This window comes from Athene cunicularia (genome assembly GCF_003259725.1).
Source record: "Athene cunicularia isolate RWA chromosome 19 unlocalized genomic scaffold, athCun1 chr19_part1, whole genome shotgun sequence".
Lineage (NCBI taxonomy): Eukaryota > Metazoa > Chordata > Aves > Strigiformes > Strigidae > Athene > Athene cunicularia.
In genome coordinates this window covers 1689060-1705764 of record NW_020799124.1, presented here as the reverse complement: position 1 = coordinate 1705764, position 16705 = coordinate 1689060, and the positions used below count along the sequence as shown (strand labels likewise).

The following is a 16705-nucleotide window of genomic DNA, read 5'->3' as shown; positions in this document are numbered from 1 at the left end:
CCTGGGCGTGACCCTGAGCCCCTGAGAGGGACCCACCGCCGTGGGGAGAGCTGAGCCCCTTGGGGGTAACTGGGCCGATCCCTTGAGGGGGGCCTTGCTGCCGTGACACCCCCGAGGGCCTGGCTCTGCCTCACACCAGGGGTGACAGGGATGTATCTCCCCTGACGGAGCCCGGAGCCGTGCCGGCCTGCCTGTGCCCCCCCACACCCCGCTTTCCCCAAGCTGCGGGTCTGCGCAGGCACTGCGGGGCTCTAGTTGGCGCGTCGGGCAGCTGCGTGGCATGGCAGCTCAGCTGGGCAGCGTTAGAGCCGAGGAGGGCTCCGTGGCTCTCACATTCCCAACCCTGAGAGATCCCAGGGTGTCTCTGTGGCAGGATTTGCTGCGACGTCGCCGGGCGCTGAGCACCGCGGCCACCCAGAGTGGCTGCGTTTTGGCAGGGCTGCGTACACGTAACGCCAGGTCTCACGGGTGGCTCCTCGCCAGCGAGTTCCTGGCATCTTGAGAGACTCGTCTGTGTCCGTAGAGCTGCTTGCAGGCCAGGGGCCACCATGTGCAAAGTGGTCTTGGAAAGACAGCTCAGACCTCAGAGTAAAAAACCAGTTCTGGCGGTGGCGAGCGGTTGGAGCTTTGCACCTCGGCGTCGTCACCCACCTGAGATCTTCAAGGTGTGACGGGGATCGATCACTGGAGCCTCCTGAGACCCTCCCAAGCTGGCTGGCATTGCTGCAGGCTTCTCATGTTTACAGCTGAGATAACTAAGGCAGTAGCAAGAGACAGACCTGTGAAAGATCCCTGAGGGCGTTAGCGGCCCTGTTAGGAACAGATCCAGGTCTCCTAAAGCTTGATGTAATCTCCTCCTCCTCCACTGTCCCCAGATCTCCAGGTTTTCAGGACAGCGCAGGCAGGTGCTCGGCTTCCCCTGCAGCACTCAGCACCTCCCCTTGCCCCGCAAAGCCAGACACATTTCCCCATTCTGAACATGTCAAGAGAGCTCCCTCATTTCTTGGGTTTTTTATACCAGCAGCAAAGCTTGGGGAATGACCAGCAAAAGTGGGAGCGTTTTTCCCTAAACCACCAGTCCCATGTCCTGTGGGAGCGGCTCAGCGTGTCTCGGCGAGTCCTTTCCTGCCAGGTCCAGCCTTGCTTCGTGTGGGAAAGCTGATAAAATCCCAACACCCTGGTCCTGCGCCACTGAGAACTGGCCCTGTGCCACACCAGTGCTCAGGGGTGACACGCAGCTGTTTGAGCAGCTTCATCATACGTTCACCGTGAGATCGCGTGATGTTTTGTGGACATGCAGAAGCCAAGGTAAGGACAAAGGGGAGAGTAAAAACCCTCTGTTCACCCTGAAGTCCAGGGAAAGGTCTGACGCAGCACTGTGATACCCTGGTTTGCATTACTGCTCTCCCTGGTGTAAAGCCGTGGTAAAGCTCAGCTTTACTAACTCAGCAGGTACCAGCGCTGTCGGAGCGGGTCGAAGGGCTGAGGTGGTGCTGTGGTGCCTTGGCAGGGACCCCACTAAGCCCTCTCCACCCTGCTAAACCCTGCAGCAGGGTGCCCGCGGCTGGCAGGGGGCTGGCAGTCCAACCCTGAGCTGCCCGTTGTGTGTGCAGGCCCCGGGGTGGGAAACAGCAGAGGAAACTCCCACTTGTAACCCGGCTGCTGCCCACACACCCACCCGCGAGGTCCCAGGGGGTCCAGCGCTGGAAGGGAACAGCGGGGCCAGCGGGATCCTGGCACGATAAGTGTGCTCCAGGCAAACATTTGCCCCCTGGGTTGCCCCCCACACACCCGTCTGCCAGGCTGGCTGCCAGCCAGCTCCCGTTTAGGTTGCTCCATTTCACTTGAGCAGCGGTGCCAAGAAGCCCTTTGCAGAAGCCACCTGAAGAAAAACCCAGCAGAACAAAAAAGTCCCCGTTCCCCTGCCGTCCTCATTCCCACGCTGCGCTATCTGCACAGCGCTGCCCGCCGTGAACAGCGGCAGGACAGAGACAGGGCTGCCGGGGCTTAGCTGGCTCTTAATGAGAGCAGTTTTAATTGCATGTGTGGCCTTGAGAACCAGGGAGACCACTCCAGGTACTGAAATCTATCTAATTTGATTGCTCAAGGAAGACAAGCCTAGGGCTGGTAACAGCACTCGGGGGACAGGCTGGGGTTCACTCCACGGCTGCGCTTTTGTCTCGTGAGCAGGCAGCCCAGGAATGGGCCCATCCTTTTTGCTAATGAAGTGGATATTTCCTGGCGTGACCTTTGAAGCCTCTGAGATACTGGTCAAAACTCCCAACAGCAAATAAAATATTCACTATTCCCAAATGGGTCCAGATCTGAGCTTCCGTCTTAAGATGAGCAGAAGTCAGAGAACAGCAGAAAAGCAAGGGAGGACTAACGCTGCAGGGCTGTACAGCACTGAGTTTGCAAGACCACTGCTGGTGGCATGGGACTAGACCTCCAGCCTTCAGAAAGAGAATTTGAGGGCATCAGCCTCCCCTCTGAGCAAAAATGCTCAAAACCCAGGTGCATTGCCCAGGGAATGGCTGCAGGTCATCTGCTGTTTGTCTGGCACCGCACACCCGGGAGCTGCGGGTGTCCCAGGGCTGCCCCAATCGCTGCTCCAGCCGAGTCGCAAAGTGTCAGTAAATAAATAAGTGGCCAGAGCCGGGAGCTGAGCCTTATTAACATCAAGATCCCCCTGTGCTGCTGTGGGAAACAACTGATGGTCTCATTGCACCCCTGGAGAGGTGTTTTTCTTGCTTTTTTCTGCATGTTGGCTTCTCTTGCTCCCTCTGCAAGAAGAGGGAGTGGGCAGTGCCCATCCTGCCGGGACGCCCTGCACCCACCTACGCGCGCTGGCTCGCTGTAGGCCACCCCCAGCCAGGACCTTGCTTTTGTCTGTTTTGGATGCTGGTGTTAATACAGTAACAGGCTTAGCTACAGCCCTTTATGAGCTTCCATTTCAGCAGCAGCGGGAGTAAATACTTCTGTGGTGATGTTTCCAGCGGCTCCGTGCTGCCGGAGGGGGCTGGAGGTGTTGATCTCGGGGCTGAGGCGGGGGAGAAGCCAGTGCAGAGGTGGATGATGGAGAGCGCAACCTGCTTGGGCAAGGCAGGAGGTTGGAGTCCTGTGGGGTACCTGGGTACACAGGAGTGGGGATGGGGCAGACCCACATCCCTGCAGGCTGTGCAGGCAGGTCTAGGCTGGCCTGGCCAGAGCGGGCAGGCTCCCTGGGGTTCCCGCAAGGCTCCTGGGAGCGCCTGGCTGTGAGGACGGGTGACTCTGCTCAGGTCCGCTGCACGACACTCGGCTGGGCTATTTATAGCTCTGCCGAGTCTCTGTTGAGGCAACAGATCTCTGAGTCTTGTGGATCTTTTTTAGGAGCATCCCAGACCAGGAGGCCAGAGTGGAGTCACAGCACAGAGCCGGGCTACAGCCCCGGTGCAGGCACGGGCACCATCCCGGCTGCACTGGAGGAGGCAGCTCCCTCCCTCCCTGGCACTGACATGGGGAGGAAACCCTCCGCTTTTCTCCTCCCAGGAGCTCTGCTATCTGGCAAACACCAAACCAGCCTCGCAGGTGAGCCAGGCCCGGAGTAGAGCCAGGTTGCCTGGCGTGTATTTCTACACCATCCCCTACTAACGAAGGAGCTTCATTAGTAGGGACCTGGTTTAAGTCAGATCTCTGTTCCTGCTGCCGTGAGTTTCTGCTTAATCCTCGTGTGCGACAGAGCGACAACCGCAAAGTCTGGTTTTACTATACTGTTAATCCTGAGCTGAGGCTGGGGCAGATGATGGGGGCTTGGCGGGTTTGAAGGGTAGAGGCAGCTGCTGAGCGATGCTCTTCCTGTCTGTCCTGTGCCATGGGAGCCCCAGGATTTCCCACGAGCACTCCCATGCTCCAGACTTCCCAGTATTTTCCTGGTGCAAGCAGGTACAGAAGCAACACTCGCCTCCCTCCTGTCCTGGGTCAGCCCAGGGCAGGAGGGAGCTGCCTGGGGACCCGGCTGCAAAGGCACGAGGTGTAAAATGGTGGCCCTGAACCCAAATGGGGACAGTCAACGCTCCACCGGCTCCAGTGTGGGTGGCTGCTTCTGTAATCCCGGTGTAACCCCCTCCCAGTTACGTCCTGCCTCCTTCCCCAAAGCGGTCGGCAGCAGGAGGGGGTGGAGGAGCCCCGCTCCTGCCCGTGGCGCTGCAGGCTCGGCGCCGCTCTCTGCACGTGAAGGAGCACGGCCTTGGAGGAAGAGAGTGCTTCAAATGCCACGGAGGGAGATGCGTTCCTGATTCGTGACAAAAAGCATTTATTTATAAATTCCTCTGAGTGCACTATATAAGGCACTTCACAGGGATTAACAGGAAAAGCGCCTGGTGGCGAGGAGCGGTTGCCATCTAAGGCTGTGCTCCTCCTGCCCCGTGGCCGTGCGCGTCCCCACAAGACACGTTTCCAATCCCAGGCGATTTGAAGTCAAAAACCACAGACTTTGTGCACATCTGTCGTAAGAAACGCAGAGGTCTGGGAACCAAAAGTTGGGCTGACAGCGCGGCTGCAGCATCACACCAGCTCTGCTTCCGTGCCGTGCCTCTGCGGTAACGTCCCCATCGGGGATTTTTCTTCTTATTTAACATAAACCCACTTTGCTACAAGTTAGCCCATTACTTCTGCTCTGCCCCACCGTGGACGCAGCACGCTGACGTATTTTGTAACACGTGTCTGTAGCAGAGGACTGTAGAAATGTTGCCTTCATCTCCTCTCCCCGCAGGAATTCCCTTCCTCTCTCCTCCTCCACCTCTGCTCACCTCCTCGCTCTTCTCCAGACACCACCATCAGTCGCTCTTTTGCTGATAATCAATAAACCCAACAGCAGCAGTAAAGCACCTTCTGTTATTAATTCACGTCCCAGAGTGTCCCAGGGGCTGTGGGCATGGCAGGAACACCCGGGATTTGGCCACCTCATCCTATCGACACAAACCCCCTCCTCCAGGTCCTGCCTGCTGCGGCAGGAGGGCAAACGTCGCAGCCGGGGCGGCCACAGCTCCTCTTCCTCATCTAGTGACATCGCAATCACCCTCCTGTGGCTGATGCATCGAGCGAAGAGCCGGCAGCTCCCAACCTCCTTGCAGAGACGTGCTGCAAAGCAGCTGCACAGAAATGAGATGGAAGAGTGAGAGGGAGGCACTGCCAGCAGCTCGACCCCGCAGGGAAAAAGGAAAAAGCTTTGCGGAGTCCGACCCCTTGCAAAACTCATTGTTCTCCCCGGCAAGTGACAGCCCGTCCACGAGGCACCCACAGGATGGCGAGTGCTGACCAGGGGGATGGATCCACATGCAGCCAGGCACCCCAGAAACCTCCCCCCACCAGGACTGGTGGCTCTCCCCATCGCTTACACCTCGGCATCAAGACCTGGTCCCCGCCATGGAGCGAGGAGGGGCCAGATTTGGCCCCTGCTCATCACCGCAGTCGCCAGCCGCCAGCTTTCCAGCCGCTGGATCCAGGGCCCTCACGAGCTATTTTTTACCAGGAGTCCATTGTTTTGGCAAGTGTTTTACAAACTGCATTACAGAGGGTTTGCTATCAGTCCTGGGCTGCTTTGATCAATCTTGTTTGCGAAGCAGTTTTCAGCGCCCTGGTTAATGTACGGTATTATCTCCCTGAATCCCTGCTATAGAACCTGAATAAATCCCGGGGAAAAAAGAAAATGCCCTATAAAAGGAAATGCTCTATAAAACTCCAGCGGGGAGCCGCCACCGCTGATGTGGAGGGTTTGATCGCCGTAAGCAGTTCGTTAACATCGGTATCAGACTCCAAGTCCCCCAGTTTATTATTCACAAATTTGGGACGATAAAAAATTTTCATTACCTGCTATCCTCTTCGCTGCACAGATCCAGTCTGGGCACATTTCTGTCCCCCCTGGGTTAGTCTCACATCCCTCGGGGAACAGGAGCCAGGTTCTCTCCCTGGGCCTGGTGCTCTGAGCACCTCGTCCCCGTGCCTGATCCACAAAGGCTTATCCATCCAGAGTGAGACCAGAGCACACAAATACCAGACCTGGGACTGTCCCCCAGGTTCCCCAGCTGGGAAATGGGGTCACTACCTGATATTGCTGCCAGGAGCAGCAGGGCAGCAGGCGCAGAGGGTCCTGCCCAGGGAGAAACACTCCTTCATCAGAAGAACTGCCCAGGACTGGGTCAAACACCCCATCAGGCTCTGAAACCCCCAAACATGGCCTCCAGCCATGCAACACCCTGTCCCCAAAGCCGGCACCGGCCCTTCCGTGGTGCGGCGTGCACGGAGCTGTCGCTCCTCGTCTCCCCTGGGTTTGTCTCGGAGCGGCGGCAGCCGCAAGCAAGGCACCGTGGCAGGGCAGCCTGGGCTTATCTCCAAGGCAAAGGGGCTTAAAAATGTGACAGGCTATAGACGGCTTTTTGTCTAAGCATTGCTTTCCAGGAGGTAGTGCGTTCCTTGCCATCCCACAAGCGTGATAGAAAAAACTAATACTAAACGACTTGTGAGCCTTATTAATATGTATTCAGGTCATCTGCCTGCTGCAAGTTTTTGCAAGTGACTTGCGGTGTGCAGTCCATGCAGGATCCATAAATAAAAACACCTCTCTGGAATCTTGGCGGGGTCATATTAGCGCAGGAACATAACAACGTGCCGAGGGACGAGGGGTGACGCAGCCCAGGCGGGCTGAGCCGGCCAGCCCACTGCTCGCAGCTCCCAGCGCCCCAGCCCAGCTGGATGCACCGAGCACTGGGAACTCCCTTTCATCTCATCTCTCCCGCAGTGAAAAATGGGTTTAGAGACAACATAAACACCAACGCAAAGCTCACGTCGAAGCCCTGGTGCCTCGAGGCTTTGCTCCCGCAGCGGGAAGAGGGGTTTGGGGACACCAACTCGGTGGGCTTGCAGGGCCGGGTCGGGGATGAGCTTTCATTCGACTTCTTCCCTTGAGTTTATCCATTTTTTTCTTTTCTGTCTTCCCTCTCATTTGGGCTGGGTGCTCCAGCACAAGCCCTAAACCCAAGGTGGCTTCGCTGCGAGGGGCCCTGCCTGCACATCAAAGGCTTCCACCGTGTTTAGGGCTGGAAGGGCTGTTGTGATCACCCGCTCCACCCTCCCGTGGGCCACAGCACGGGCCAGGGTTGGGTTTTTGTGGTGGAGCAGAGCACTGCGCTGCTCTCAGATGAACTCAGGGGTGCCAAGGGGTGCCAGGTTGCTTTGGGCTGGCTGAAGGGTGTGTGGGGAGGAAACCCACGTCCCCGCATCACTCTCGGCCTTTCTTCCACCCTGCCGTGCTCCTTCCCTCCCTCCTGTGGGCCAGCTGCCGTCCCCAGGGGAGTCCCCGCTCCGGGATCACACTGGGCGCTCAGGGCTGAACCAACTGGGAAATCACATGTAAACCACCTGGCGCTCATGCATGAAATAATCGAGCAGTCATGCACAGGCTAATTGCGCATTCATATGCAAAATAACCAGGCGATCATGCGTGAACTACTTGGGTGCTCATGCATGCACTAATTAGGGGCTCATGTGTACAGTAATTAGGCATTCATGCATCCACTAACTGGGCATTCATGCGTGGACTGATCCTGCACTCGTGCGTGAACTAATTGTGAGTCTGCGGGCAGGGTCGCGCCGCGCTCATGCGGGACCTTCTCGGTGGCACCCGGGCCCCTCCCGGGCACTCATGCATAAAATAATTAGGTGCTGATGCATGCACTAATTGGGTGCTCATGCATGAACTCGTTGGGTGCTCAAACGTATATTAACTGGGAGCTTCTGCGTTCACTCATTAGGCGCTTATGCATGAATTAATTAGGCACTCACGCATGAGCCCACCCGCTGCAAGCAGAGGGGGGCAGAGCGGCAGCCCCGCACAGAAACCTGCCAGCGCCAAGCACGGCACCAGAAATACCCGCTGGTTCCCCCGGCACGAGAGAGCTGGTGGTTTGTTTTTTTTTTTTCTCCCCAGCAGCCTTGCTGCCACACGCCAGCCGATCTCACACCTTCCCCCGAGCTCCCCGGGGCGTAGGATGCAGCTACTGCCGTACAGACAACTTCAACTCTGTTCTGGCACGGCATAAATACGAGAAGCTCCAAAAGCAGGAGACAAGGTCTCCACTGTGTAAGATGATTTAGGTCAGTCTCACTTCTGCAGTGATTTATTTAAGCTTTAGCAGTCCCTGGCCTGCGTGAGGGAAAAAATGAGGGGAAAAAAAAATAGAATCCCCCGTATTTACACTATTTTTCTGTAATGTTTACGTTGTGGAAGTTACAGCATCATCTGCCAGCACCGTTTTCATCCAGGCCTGCAGACAATTCCACTACACACTCACATTTCTTGGGGTTCAGATTGTGGTGAAGCAACTTGCTAAACCCAAAATCTCAGCCTGCAAAAGCTTTCGAGTGGTTGTTTCTCACTGAAAACCACGACCCTCAATCACTACCGAGGCTTTACCAGAAACGATCTTGCACTCCTGCAATCAAAAAAACCCAGCCATTGCCAGCGGACGCAGGAGCAAAGCAGCCAGAAACAACCCACCGTGGGCACAACTCTGCAAACCCGCAGCCGGCAAACGGGCGGTGGGGGGAACCTGGCGTCGGCAGCGCGTCCCACGCCAGAGCCGGCACCAGCCTGGCAAAGCAGGACCAGAAACGAGGGGTTCCCAGGATGGGCGCTGGGGTGATGCCTACCTACATATATGACTGTATATATGTATATATACCAGGCAGGTACTGATGGTCTCGCCGTGAAAGCACCGGCCAAACCCCGCTCCCCTTCCCTCCTGGCCAGTCGTCTGTTGATGCTCTCGCTGAACTCTGTGGAAGGAGCTGCAACAGTTGATCCAATCAATAAATATACATTTTGTACATCCCTTAAGCCTGTAATATCTCTCTATATAAGAGGCCATGAGGGATTTTGTTTTAATTAGAGGGATGCTTAAGGCTACTCTGCCTACCGCTTAATCTGTCTTGGAAATACAGCGGGGGAAAGGTTGTCCTCACGCGGAGCTCTGCTCACAGCCCGGCGTCTCGCCAGCAGCAACCCGAAGGGCACGAGGGCAGGACCAGGGAGACAGAGCAGAGCACAGCCCGCATCCACTTCCAGCACGTGCCAGGAAAATAAGCAACGCTAAACCGGAGTGACTCCGATCCTACCACCCTTTGGACGCAGCTCATCTCCTGCCACAAACCTGCCCGTCTGGAAAGTGGCAGAGCCTTCTCCAGGCCCAAGGGATTGATTTACAAACCAGGGCTGAAACTCTGCGTGCATCTCCAGTACAAGGCAGTTTTTCTGTTGGGATGCAGGGACTGTTCCCGTTCTCCTGGCAGTGGTGTGGCCCTTCCCCCTGGCAGCGATGCCCAGCATGAGAAGGGTCGAGTGTCTGAACATCACCGGCCCCAACAGATCCATAGTGGGGACAAACCCTTAAACACCTCAGCATCCACCCAAAAAGCGCAGAGCTCCGCTGCTGGCTGTGGGTTGTGCAGAGGCAGGAAAAAAGATCAGCTTTTGGCATTTTACCACTTATGAAATCTCATGGTGTCCTTCCAGCACACAACCTGGGCCCCAGGGATGTCCTGCACAGCAGGACAGCCCCCCCCAAGCAGCTCGGCCTTGGGGCTGGGGGTGCGTGGCCGGGCCTTGCTGCACTGGGGGTTTCCTTTCAAGTTCCCCACACAGCGAAATGTGCCCAGATGATTTATTGGGGTGTAACTCACACCCAGGGCTGCCCATGCACCCCATCCCCTGCCCAGCACCCCCCAGGGTGGGAATTACTGGGCAGGATCCAGCCGCATCCCCGGTCTGGGGGGGGCTGGTTATTCGTGGCGATACAGGGAGGAGGTGTCGGGAATGCATTTCATGGCAAGGAAAGAGTAGAGGTTTCTAGCAGACAAAATATACATTGCCAAAGTTTGCAAAGGTGGTGGGTAATAGTTGCTTAGGTCCCACGGCAAGGAAATATCCGTGGGAGGGGAGCAAACCTCTGCACAGACGACATGCGTCCTCTGAAACAGCCCTCGGTGGCCTCAGACAGCTCTGCCTCCGAGCTGGGCTCCACGCGAGCCCGTGTGGCATCGAACACGTCTGTCTTTGCCGAGGAGCACCCAGAAGCCAGCGGGTTCCTCCAGGCTCCCGTGCCGCTGCCACAGCACCCAAACCCGTGCCCTCGGTGTAAACCACCAACGTGAGTGTCTGGAATGTGCATTTCCAGTTCAGCCCAGTCCCACCAGTGCTCAGGGGGAACTTCAGCCCTAGTCCATCGCAGCGCTCAGCTTATGATTAACTCCAGAGAGGCAAGCAGTTGGTTAGGGAGCAAAGCTGCCCTCTGCCCGGGAGGATGAGGAGGAATAAAAAGGGGAATAATAAACCAAACAAAAGCCCTAGAAGAAAAAAATATACTGACGTCGTTGATGCTCTCAGAGCAAACAAAAGTATATGGAGGCACTGCTTTATGTTTGCCCCTAGGACCGGCAGCACACCATTTATTTTTCTTTCTTCCTCTGCTGTTAACAGCAAAAAAGCCTCGCAGGGGCTGGCCCTGGGCAAAGAGCTGCAGCCACTCGGGCCGTAATGGAAATCGGATGGACGCGGAAGCAGCGTGTGCGTGTGTGTGTGTGTGTTTGTGTGTGTGCGTGTCGCACAGCCCAGCGATGCATCACCGCCGCTCCAAACAGAAAGCAGATTCCAGCTGCAGCCCCGCGCTCCCCACGTCGGCGGAGAACACCTGTGCTTGGTGGTGGCAGCCCCGGGGGCCAGCAGAGCCGCTCCGAAGGCAACAGCAACGTGTGCTGGGCTTGGAACCGGCCTGGATGAGGAGGAGACACGCAGGCTGGAGTGGGAAGGAGCTCGGCACAGAGTGTTTTACTGGTTTGCTCTGGAAGGGCTTTGCCTCGCTGTGTCCCACCTCCCCACCGGCTTCTTTCGCAGTTCCCAGCAGCGCTGCAGAGGAGAAACTCTGTAGATCCCGTTCCCATTGCAAAAGACCCACCGTGTCTCTTTAAACACAAAGTGGTGCACGTCTAATGAAAATCTCTTCTAGAAAGGCAAATGAAGGAAGCAGTAAAACCCTCTGATATGCCACAACATGATCGAAAGCGTCGGGTTTACGGTTAACTGGTCCCCACGGAAGAAACGAGGCTTTTCCCGGTACTGCGGCTCCCCGCCCTCGCCAGCCCAGCTCTCCCAGAGCTCCTCATCCCATGAAGTTCACTCTCCTTTGAGCCTTTCTTTCTCACGTGGGGTATTTCACAGTATGAAAATGTTAATTTGCTTCCCGGGAAGCTATCAAAATAATATCTGGTGTTCATGCTTGGGTGCTGCCTCTCAAATGCAATGATCTGCTATTCTCATTTACTATATCCTCAAGCAACTGCACCTAAAAGATGCATTAAGAAAAAGAAAAAAATAATCAGGTTTCTTCTATGTATTTCATATTTTAGTTGGGCTACCATGGTGCCGTTAAGTCAGGTACCATACAAGAATTGGAAACTGCCCCATTTTGCCCTGCGCCGCGCAGCAGTGAAGGACAGCCACTGCCAGCAGAAGACAGCCGGGGTGTTTCCACTCCTAATTTCTGACAACATATATTAACTTGCTAAATTAAAAGCACCTTTCGCCTTTAAGAACAACTGGGATATGAACTGTGAGGTTTCCTAAATGGGGAACATCTGGATAATAAAATGCCGTGAAACAGGATTTACAGGGAGAACGGAGACAGACAGGCCTTTTAGCCGGGGCACTGGGCTCAGCAAACTGCTGAGGAACTTGGCAACTGCTCCTACCCTGGGTCTTTTGTAAACATCTAGTTTATCTTTCCTCCTTTGTTTGCCTTTTATTGAGCTCAGAGAGTAAAAATATATGGCCGGGTGTCCCTCCTACCTTGGTCTGCGTGACTTCTTGTACTCAAGCAGTTATCACAATCCCTCACCTTTCTCACATATTGACGTAAAGTTACACGTGTCAATGAAACAGTTGCTAAAACTTTATTTGTATTTAAAAATATTCTGCTTGTAACAGATTTTAATGCATTTCTCACTCCTTCCATTTCCTTGTCTTAAAAAAAATCAGCGAGCCTGCACTGACGCCACGGGCGTCACATCCTGTTGTCTCTTTTCAGAGGGAGCGGGGACGTCGGCAGCGCTGCCAGCAGCTCTCCGATGGAAAGCTAATGGAAAACCTCCTTTTAAAAACCACCGAGGCCTAGCAAATTGGGGTTATTTTTGGAGAACAAAAAGATTCAGCTCTACCCACACTCCTGAGGCTCAGCTCGGTGGCACGGCCGCCACGAAGACGTCCCCCAGGATGCTCTTTGCAGCTGTGCCGCGGTGGGGACGGTGACAGGTGCCACACACCGAACAAGACTCTATCGATACTTTTAATGGACACGTACAACGTGCTGCTGGTTTAATAAGCCCTGCAGCACAAGGCTCTCGCCACAGGGCCTGGCTCGCTCGGCGTTACCTCCCCGGTGTTCTGTCACCGCTGTCTCAGTTCCCCGTACCGGGGTGGCACCGTTTGCTCCGAGACGAAGCACAAGCAGTGCGAAAGGAGGTGCCGAGCGGGGCCGGCGAGCTCCCAGCTCCTCAGCGGCTCCCAGCGCAGCCGGCCGTGTGCTGCACGCCTGGGGCGGGCGAAGGCGTCGAGGGGAAAGGAGGCCGCTCCAGGGAGTGCACAGAGAAATAAAAATAGCAAAAGAAGCGAAGGAGCGGGTTGCAGGGGAAACCCTCGCCGGTCAGTCTCTGCCCAACCACAAGGATCTTTCTGAAACGAGCAACCCAAACGGCTCCACTCCTTTTGGCTTATTTATTCCGTAGCAGGTTTATTTTCATTAACAGTTTGCATTCGCTTTCCTCCGTCCACGTCAGGCTCTGGAGGATGCTGCCAGGCGCGGAGAGGGAGCAGCAGCGAATACCCAGTGACGGCGGGAAGCAGGGAGCAATGGAGAGCGGGCAGAAAGAGCCCGCAGAGCACTGTCTGAACATTTTCCCAGAAAAAGAAATGATTTAAAACAAACTGGGGGGGGCTCATTTAAACTTTTCAGTCTGCACTGACTGCTGCCTCTTCCCCTCCCTGCCCTCTGATGTGGTGCACTGGCACGTGGGAACCAAAGGTGAAACCAGGCGCTGAAAATCAGAGTAACATAAAAACAAGACAGCAGAAATCACAGCAACCCCCCTGATTTTTAATTTTTAAATATATATTTTTTTAAATTCACCCTGAATTGCTATTAGCAAGACAAATATCCATACACAATTTAACTAGATTCTGCCTCCTTGCGCCCCTCCAGCCAGCCTAGTGTGCCGAGGCGGCTCGTGGCGCTGCACCGGAGGGTCCCGCTGTCACCTCCGGGGACCCGACGGTCCTGGCTCTGCCGAGCACACCGCGCTTACAGCCGTAATGATGTCGCTGCTCTAATGAGGAAAAAAGAGCAGTGTTTCATGATTTCTAAAAATCAGCATTTTCACAACGCCTTCCAGGCATGATTTGAATTTGGGTGGTGGTGTTATCTGTGGAAAACACCCGTCGATGCCGCCTGCTCTTCTGGGTGGCTTTTCTCTAAGTCTCTACCTGTGTGTGTCCTTTCAGGAAAAAGTCACACCGTCAGAGCGTGTTGTGGGTTGTGTCTGCACGTGCACGTGAAACCTTCTTCCTTACACGTAAATCTGCATAAATGAAACAAGCTCTGCCCCCAGCCACTTTTACGGGAAATATTTTCAAACTTGCACACACCTTCCTTGTCTTATCAACGTACTCAAGAGTTTCTCCGAAAAAAATCACACACTGTATTTTTGCGTCTTTTTCGATATGAAAATTAATAACTTTGTTGAGGCACTAGTTGAAATCGAAGGCCCCCAAAATATGAGCTTTATATTTCAAGCTCCAAAGACACTGTCTGTGCCGTCTCGCGTTACTGCTGAAACGCCAACAGAAACGGCTCCAGCAGCGTGTTCAGGGTGAATGTTGTGGGAGGGAAACGGCAAGTTTGGACAATTCAAAGCTTAGCTCTCCCCCAAAAAATTACAATTTAAGACGCTGGGTTTAAAAACGACCCTTTTCTTCCAAACAATCCGAGCTTTGATGAACTGCTATTTTGCAACAAAGTAAGATTAGTCCAGACTAATCCCAGCTGGATCGTACCGTGCTAAGGCTTAGGGAAACCAGGTTCTGGCTAACGGAGCCAGGGGAGCGGTAGAGGGGACGCGAGGCAGCACGCAGCCAGACATGCTTTTTTTTAGCAAGATTATTTGCCATTTCCTTCCCATTAATTTATTTTCTACATAATTAATTTTTAATGATTCTCCACATATACATTTTGCCAGAAAGCCAAAAGCGACTCTGACAAAGCAAATAAATGTTCTGCAGCTTATCCAACTGCTTTAAGCACTCCACTGATAACACAGAGCTAAAAAAGATAATGAGGAAGGAAACATTCAATATTTCTATAAAGAGACACTTCATTAAGGTAATTAAGGCAATCATTTAACGCAGTTATGAGGATTATTAACACACAAAAGAAACTACGCAATAGGGTTTTTGCAAACCAGGCAGCCTCACCATTATTTTATGATGCCTTTAAGAATAACTTTCAGCAGTTTAAGAAGCTTTGCAAAATACTCGTTTCTTGGCAAAGGATGGAGCCTTCCCTACACCTGGGAAAAGCATATTCGGGGTGTTTGAGATTTGGGGTTTTGTGGGGAGGGGAATTGGGGTTTTTTGGTTTTTTGTATGCAACAAGTATTTCGACTGAGCTGGCAAATAACTGAATTACCTTGTTAAATTGTGCTGGTTCAAAAAAATTCCTTACTCAACAGCACCCACTGAAGTCGTGTAGGTCAACGCCAGAACCACGGGGGCACTGCAGTCACCCTCTCGCCAGATCGTCCTCCACTACAAACGGAATTGTAAAACCATAATACTCTTTTAAAGATGTACAAAATCCCTAGACACTCAGCAGTTTATACTTTGCGAACCACCACTCCTGAAGATGGGCTTTCTCATAATATCTTTCAGTGATTGATAGCAGCCTTTATTTAAACCACTAGCGATCGAACATAGATGCTACCAATGTTAAAAATCACTAGAGCAGAGCACGTTGCTGTCCTTTAACCTCCATGAGAGAAAAACGAAAGGCATTTGTAACAGACAACCAGGTTGTGATGTTCTACTGATAACATTTTCCTAATTGTGTCATCAGGATTGCTGCTCTTCTGGAGGAATATGCATTTTTAATTAACATGTGAAAAATGAAGTATGCACTACAGACTCCACTGAAGAGGCACAACCCCTATTTCAAAATCCCTTAATTAAATTAGGAGCCTAAAGGGTTTTTCTACACACTCAGATACTACTTCCACCCCATTGCGGTGGTTACAATGACTCAACCTTTCCGGCACCACATGGGTTCGCTTGTGCCGATACAAAAGATACCAAGGGATAAACGAGAGACACCCAGATTGCGAAAGCACAACGATTTCAAACATTTCTTAGCAGCATCCCTCTATTCTATCTTGCGAATCAGACAAAAAATCAGCACTTCAAAAGCAATTTTTGACCCGAACGCCAAGCAGCGAGGCGTTGAGCAGAGGAACGAGTCGCGCTGGGTGAGGGCGAGGCAGGCGCACCAGGGAGGCTCTGCTGCTCCGAGGGTTTGGGGCTCACTACAGCCGTTCGACCATCTAACCCTCCGCTTACTGCCTTAACGTGTCTTTTGGGCTTTGTGACAAACTAGACTACCGCACTGGTGTTTAAAATTGACTTTATTTAAACTATAATGTTGCTAACATAATGCTGTTGTGTAATTTTCTTGCTTCTTCTCCAAGATAGCCTCTCCTGCCCTCTTTTGTACTCATTTCTCATGTAATTCTCCATCACGCCTCCGCAGATGCGCCACAGAGCACACGCTTCTGCAGGAACACACAGCCCTCAGGACACGACGTTTTCATCAGCGTGTCCACTTGAGATGTAACTTTGCCTCAATCTCAAACGCTTTCTTGTTCCTCCTCTTCTATTAACTTACAGAGACACAAACCGAAGTACATTAAGGTTTGTTCTGTCCAAAGTCATTGTGCTCAGCCTGCGGAGTAGGTTGGAGTGTCCTTCCAGAGCAGACCATGGGATCAGTTCGCTGTAAAAGCCCCTAAGAACCATGATACAGTGTTTTGAAATGGGAAAGCACAATGTTAGGGGGAAAAAAAAAAACAAAAAACAAAACGCAACAGCCCTAAAACTTAAGTTTAACGCTCTGCTGAAGGAGATACGCAAGCAGGACGCTCGCATGGCTGAGCAGGGGGCCCAGGCCTGGATTCACCTCCCTGGGCCCTCAGGGCAGCCATTTTGCCTCAGCGTGGCCAAGCCGGTCGCAGCCCGCCTCGGTCTCCCCGCCCGGTCGGCGGGCAGAGCCTTCTCCCCCGCCCCCTAAGCGCGGCCCAACCCGTCAGAGCCGTAACCGCATCCCGGGCGCGGCCGCTGCCCCTCAGCCCACGGCGCAGCGAGACCCGCTCCCGCCGCCGCGGTGCATTGTGGGATACACCCTCCCCTGCCCCGGCCGGGCCTTCTTGGCGCGGACGCCGCACCGGACGTGACGTCACAGGGCCTGCCGCCGCCGTAAGACCCGCGGCCGCGGATTGCGTTCTTCCCCCACCGCGGGCAGCGGGGGCTCTCTGAGGGAGGACCGAGCTCGCTGCACCCTCGCGCTCCGGCGCGGCG

The 16705-nt window shown here is 54.0% G+C and overlaps 1 protein-coding gene across 1 annotated transcript in view; it reads left to right on the top strand.

Annotated features, from left to right (window-relative positions):
• The first annotated feature begins 9996 nt into the window (after positions 1–9996).
• SRSF1 (serine and arginine rich splicing factor 1) overlaps positions 9997–16705 on the top strand; it is a 9716-nt gene continuing 3007 nt past the window's right edge. Inside the window, 2 exon segments of the mRNA XM_026861803.1 lie at positions 9997–10184; positions 15342–15600. Of these exon segments, the coding sequence (XP_026717604.1) occupies positions 9997–10184; positions 15342–15600 (447 nt within the window).